This window comes from Xenopus laevis, chromosome 1S (genome assembly GCF_017654675.1).
Source record: "Xenopus laevis strain J_2021 chromosome 1S, Xenopus_laevis_v10.1, whole genome shotgun sequence".
Taxonomy (NCBI): Eukaryota; Metazoa; Chordata; class Amphibia; order Anura; family Pipidae; genus Xenopus; species Xenopus laevis.
Window position 1 is genome coordinate 130,665,839 of NC_054372.1, and position 6,900 is coordinate 130,672,738.

Sequence of the window (6,900 nt, forward strand, 5' to 3'; positions counted from 1 at the left end):
TTAAAGGGGCCGTATAGGCCCTTGTTTGAGACAAGTTCATTGAACAGGGCTTGCATTGATCATACTTTTTTATGTTTTGAATAATGAAAGAAAATGGAATTTTCCAATACACATTAATTGTAATTACAATAATAAATAAATACAATTCATAAATGTGATAATAAATGCAATTACAGTTGAAATTGAAAACAGTATTTGCTTATCCATTTCTTTTATGTCATACTGAATCTCAAAATAATGTAGCAGAAGCCAGTTTTAGTCCAGTGCTGTTTGGTTGGCAATGCAAAGAATATAAACAGTGAGAAATATACTGCTTGCAACAGCAATTACAAATGTTGTAATGTATATTGAAAAGTTGCTTTTACTTCCATTTTCTTGAAGTATGCAAAAAAGAATTTTTGGAGTGGAGTTCCCCTTAAAGTGGAGAAGTGAATGATTCCAAGTAAAAGTGGATAGGGTGGATTGTAATAAACTATCATACGAACAATGCATTTTAGCAAGTTCCTTTTACTTTGTCTAATTGAATATCAGATTCCAATTCCAAATGACCAAATTAATGTAATCTTTAAATTAAATATAGATGTCTGCCTTATGTCAGTTGCTACCCAAATTACATTTTTCCCAAAAACTTCCCAATCAATCCTAATTGTAACAACGCCTCATACAGAGCAATACATCCCACCAGAATCTTATATTTTCCCCTACAGCCCCTGTAGCCACTTAGATTGTTCACTACATATTTATCCCTTACCTAACTCCTTATACCCAGCCATATAACTTTACCACATAACTTTTACTTTATACACCCAGCATCTCTTGTTTGCTTTATCGTTGTTGGAATCCTACTGCTAAACAACTTCTCATGACTCCCTTATCTCCATATAACCACACTACTCATTTCTCTTCTTTATGCTTGCACTGAGCAAAGCTTATACTCTTATTTATCAGCCACTCTCACTGCTGTAACTTTAATTCCCCATGTCTCTTTGTGTTTTTCCCTGTTTCTTCTTGACCTATATTGATCTCTCTCTGTGTGTTGCTGAAGGTTATTCAGACAGTTAGAGTGAGAGATGCAGACAGCGAGAACGGTATTTTCTCTTTTCAAAGTCCTGCAGCTATTTCAGACGGAAACTTCACACTTAGAGATAACAAAGGTAACCTTTAAATGTTTTTTATGCTGTGACTTGGTCATCTCTGATGATTTCCTACATGGTCTGAGTGGGTATATGCACCAAGTGCTTACATTCCATTAGCTGTACATTTCTATGGACATGAGAAGTGGGCAAATCCCAGTGGGAATATCTATATTTAAGCTCTCTCCATTACTGCGCATTTGTCTTCATCAACTTGTATTTCATCTCAATGCCTTGTATCATATATTTTTAAAAAATATAAACTCAGGGCCATATATGGTATGTAACAAATGTAATTGAAATATAAACTGAACAAAATCACCTTAAAGGAGAAAAAAACCCTTAATAAAAGAGATCCCTTCCCATCATAGACCCCCTCAGCCTAGCTGCCCCCCGGGCAAATGCCCCTAACTCTTTACTTACCCCTCTGTGCAGATTCTGTCCAGTGGAGTTCACGGGCGCCATCTTCAGCCGCTTCGGTAATTTTCGTAATGAGAACAGCGCTTCAGCAATTTTCGTGAGTTTCGGCATATACACAGTTGTCGCAAAACAGAAAAATGTTCCAACTTTGCATGTGCCGCTTGGCCGGTCTCATCCCGAAGATTACCGAAGAAAATGGTGCCTGTGAACTCCGCTGGACAGAATCTGCACAAAGGGGTAAGTAAAGAGTTAGGGGCATTTTCCTGGGGGGGGCAGCTAGGCTGGGGGGAGGAGGGAGGGGGGTCTATGTAGGGTAGGGAAGTAGGGGTTTATTTTATTAAGTTGTTTCTCCTTTAAAGGGGATGTAAAGGCAAAAAAATTAAATACAATTCTTACTTTCTTTAATGAAAAAGAAATCTATCTCCAGTATACTTTAATTAAAAAATCTGTATTGTTTTTTTAATAAACCTGACTGTATGCAGTGAAATCCCCCCCTTCGCTTTACTTGCTCTGACTGCTGAGGATAGGAAACTTCAGACGGTCCCTAACTGCTCTGCAGGGAAACGTTAATACTTTCAAACGGCATGGGGGAACCCCCCTCTCCTTTTTTCCCAGAACTCAAGCAGTTATGTTTGTTTCCCTGTAGAGCAGCCGATGACCATGTAGAGATTTGTATCCAGTGCAGTCTGTATATTCTGATTATTAATCAGTCTTGCTACTATGGCAGAAATTATTTGACTTGTGCTGTCTTGATAATTTAAGACGATCCTTAAGCTTAAAGGAATAGTTCAGTGTGAAAAGAAAAACTGTGTAAATAGATAGGCTGTGCAAAATAAAAAATGTTTCTAATATAGTTAGTTAGCCAAAAATGTAATATATAAAGGCTGGAGTGAACAGATATCTAATAAAACAGCCAGAATCCAACTTCCTGCTTTTCAGCTCTATAACTCTGAGTTAGTCAGCGACTTGAAGGGGGGCCACATGGTACATTTCTGTTCAGTGAGTTTGCAATTGATCCTCAGCATTCAGCTCAGATTCAAAAGCAACAGATATGACCCATGTGCCCCCCCCTCAAGTCTCTGATTGGTTACTGCCTGGTAGCCAGGGTAACCAGTCAGTGTAAACCAAGAGAGCTGAAAAGCAGGAAGTAGTGATCTGACTGACATGTTATACATCAAATCACTCTAGCCTTTATAGATTACATTTTTGGCTAAGTAACTATATTAGAAACATTTTTTATTTTGCACAGCCTATCTATTTAACCAGATTTTATGTTTACACTGAACAATTCCTTTAAGCTCCCAACAGAAGGCCAGACCACACTCAGCATGGTCTTGGTCTTGCAAAGATGTTCAACAAAGTAACAAGATGATGTCCCCCTGCGGCCAACTTTGAAAACATAAATCATTTGTTTAATTAGGCTTCTGGTGCAGTAAGTTCATGTTTATGTTTAGTATATAAAATACAGCATTTTTAGCATTATTCTATTTTAGACTTTAATTGCACCATATAAAATTCCATATATTTATATTGCCATGTATTGGTTTTATGTAAATATGTAGCTGAATATAAAAAAAACGTGTTGCGTGAATTGAGCCACATTAAGGCCAGAGTTGTATGCTATCACTTTTTACGGGATTTGTTTTGCTAAGATTTCTCTGCCACCTGACTTCAATGGGTTCCTCCAAGTCTGCGGTGGTGGAAAAACTGGTGTCATTTTAGTCAGTAGCATAGACACATTTATAAACAGATGTTTAGAAAGACGTTAATAAATAGCACTTACCACTTAGTAATGGAGTACTTCTGTGATCATGATGTGTGCCATTAACTCATATATCAGTGGAACAATGCAGTTTGATTAATACTCCATTTGTTTTTCACTACTTTTTACTGCTTTTTTAAGCATAAACTTTTCTACAAACCTGTATGAATATGCTACATAACTGTCACTGTTTTTCCTTCTTGCATGTTGCCATTGATAGATGGAAGTGCTTCTCTCCTGGTAAGACACAGCAGCTTCTGGAGGTCTCAAAAAGACATATTTTTGGTGCCAATTGAGATTATGGACAATGGGAACCCTCCACTGACCAACACAGATACTCTCACAGTATCTCTCTGTCACTGTGAAACAGGTGGGGCCGTCCTGACCTGTCACCTGACTACAGGGTCTGCGGCTGGACTCAGCACCCCAGCTCTTCTGGCCATTCTTGCCTGTGCTCTGAGCCTTCTTGGTAATAAAAACTTTTATATACCTTTTATAGTTCCCAATTTACTGTCACTGACATTGGCCAAGTGTTTTTGTCTTGAGCCATAAAAATTCTATTGCCAGACAAAAATATTTTTCAAGCATCTGCCTATTTGTGTGTCATACCTTCCACTGGCCCTCATTTTATTATACCCCTGACCTTTCATTAGTGCTAATTTCCCACTTTCATCATAAAGCATTTTTGCTTATACCTGAAAATAATATTATATAAAGTAGTATAGTTTTGGGGTCAAATTTGCATTAATGCAAAATAACTATAGTTTCCTAGTATTTCTGATTCTTGGGATAGTCAAAATACACTCAAAGTGGAACGTGGAAATACCTTTCTCTTGTTTACATTTATTGCTGCATAGGAGGTCTTTGTTAACTTTGCTATGAGAGTCGAAGGGACTTCAGACTAGCTAAGCCAAAACAAACACTGCATTATTAAATATCAAAACAACAACCTGAACCTGGGGGTTTATCAACTGTGCCCTTCCTATGTCAAAAAATGTATATTTCAGCCCTGACCACACCGCCTGCTCCTCTCCCATTGAGAATATAAAAATGAGTGATTCCCAATAGAGCGGCTCCCTTTATCCCCACCATTTTCCAAAGCTCTGCTTTTCCTACTCCATCTGCTCACTATTTGTGCTTAAAACCTGGACTTAAAAACTGTCAGTAGCTAGTTGTGAAAGCTGCACAATCTCCTACCCTTCCAGTGTTGTAGGAGAAGGTTAAATCAAATGCATTACATTCATATTAACTGAATGACATTTGATGTGGCTGGGAATTGTGTCATGGTCCCTGGGGCCAAGCATCCTATAGGTTGCTCCTCTATAGTCACTTCTGCCTGTTACAATTATTATCATCCCAGTAGAGGTAGAGTTTAAGTTTGAGTTCTATGAATAAGGAGAATAAGAATAAGGAATAAGGAGAATAAGAATAAGGAAATCCATTAAAGATGGCAGACTATGGAGGATATACAGTATATCTAGTTGTAGTACATCAAGGTCTTGATATCATGACTATTTTTGCTGCTACAAATATTTTAGATTATAACCACTGCTGCAATGCTAACATAGACATTTTGGCCACAATCTTAAGACACATTTTAAGTCAAATTGCAGTGTCATCCCACCAAGGTGAATCAGCATTGTACATGAGTAACAACTTTAAAGGCTCCAACTCATGCACACTTCAGCTTTGATATCCTTATCAAATGGGCCTACTGGAAGACGTTGCAGTATATTACCAGTATATTATTTCCAGAAGGCAGAGTTAACTTGGGTTGCAAAGCTAATGTGTGCATGAGTGAGAACAGCCTTTGTGTCAAAAACCCCTCTGTGCCTGAGGCCCTAATTGCCTTACAGTGTTAGGTGGTAATGGGACTGTTAACAGCATTATAATGGGAAATCAGTGGTGCATGAGGCCTAACGCAAATGAAACTACAATTAATTTGCAATGCGACAAAATACTCTACTTCTACTGAAAATGTTAATTTTTTTTATTTATTCCTCCCCAATGTCCCATTTTTTTTCTTTCCTCTGTTATTTATACACTCCATGTTCTTCACTTTATTTGGTTTTTCCTTTTTATACCTGACTCCTTTTTTTCCTTAACCTATCCTTTTTATCATTTTTTTTCCTCAATATCTTCCTCATCCCCATCCTGCAGCCCTAGTGTTCCTTTTCTCTTTACAGCGCAGACATAAGCCTTCACCTTTGTCTCTGTGTGAGGATGAGGATATCAGAGAAAATATCATTACCTATGATGATGAAGGTGGCGGAGAGCAGGACACCCAGGCTTTTGACATGTCTGCGTTGCAACCCCCGCAGACTGGCCTAACTGGAGGATTCTTTCATCCTCCCCGAATGGATGTTCTCCCTAGAGTTCCACCACGACCAACCACACACTCCCCCCAACCTGCCTCAGTTGACGTTCATCGATTTTTAGCCCATCGCCTTAGAGAGGCAGAAAGAGACCCAACTGCTCCACCTTATGATTCTATTCAGGTTTATGGGTTTGAGGGGGGCGAATCCTCAGCAGGATCCCTCAGCTCATTAACAAGTAGTTCTGTTGGGGCAGGGGAGGAAGATACAGGGGTAGAAGATATTTGGGAATGGGGCCCTCATTTCAGGACACTGGCAGAGATCTATGGATCAAAAGGGAAAAGTCCCATAGGGGAGGGTTAATCCTTTAACAAGCAGTGACTAACCCAGACATTTCCCATGCTGTGATTATACATTTTCCTTCCTGACAGATATACCAGGCGGTGATTAACCTTTTTGCCACTGCCAAAGGTACCTGCAGAACATCATAAAACATCTACATGCCATAGCGAAATATGAAATAGTGATTAACCTCTCCCCTGCCACACAGAATTGCAGAGGAAAGCTTAACCATGTTGGAAAAGCTTGCAGAGCCATATATAAACCCTTTCTGCCAGCCAACAACCTTCACAGCATCAATTAGCTAAGTCATTTCTGAAAGGAAACATGAAGATGAATAATCCCATTTTCAACCAGAAAAATAGACCTGCAGTGTTTCTGCATGAAGACCCTGAGGGGGCTCGTGAAATGTTTATAGGATTTTGTGATTTTTCTGATTCATATTCTTCCAATCTTCCCACCCCTGTGTTTTGCTGCAAGTCTCTCAGACACAGTCTGATATTTGTCATTTGTGGAAAGCAAACATTTTATTTTCTAAATAAAGTATCCAAAAGAATCAGTGTGTGGTTGTGTGGCAGAGCTATGTATTTGGCGGGTGCGGTGGTAAGTAATGCACATGTGCAATGGGCAAGTTCACCACATAGTACAACTATCATCAGAATAAAAATGACCTCATTTATGTTATGAATACTTTTTCAAAATACTTTTAACAGAAAATGGGCTCCTTGTATATCCAAGAGAGCAAATAGATATTCTCACCAAATCATACCATAACTGCCTTTGAGCTTGGCCCCCTGCCACTGCTCCAGACCCCCCAGGAGGACCCACAGCTTAGGAACTTATGCCTTAGGTTGGGTGATTGGCTGTATATGTGACTAAGCAACTACCTGAGACTCCCCTTGGACAGGTATTGATTAAATTCTGTAAGGTG

At 39.0% G+C, this 6,900-nt stretch overlaps 1 protein-coding gene across 2 annotated transcripts in view; it reads left to right on the forward strand.

Annotated features, from left to right (window-relative positions):
* Positions 1-6,525, forward strand: part of cdh24.S (cadherin 24 S homeolog) — a 65,734-nt gene extending 59,209 nt beyond the window's left edge. For both annotated transcript variants that reach the window (XM_041580195.1, XM_041580194.1), the window contains exons 10-12: positions 1,046-1,154; positions 3,536-3,784; positions 5,476-6,525. In XM_041580195.1, coding sequence (XP_041436129.1) covers positions 1,046-1,154; positions 3,536-3,784; positions 5,476-5,993 — 876 coding nt within the window. In that variant the 3' untranslated portion in view covers positions 5,994-6,525. The remainder of the gene's footprint in view (positions 1-1,045; positions 1,155-3,535; positions 3,785-5,475) is intronic.
* The last annotated feature ends 375 nt before the right edge of the window (positions 6,526-6,900 follow it).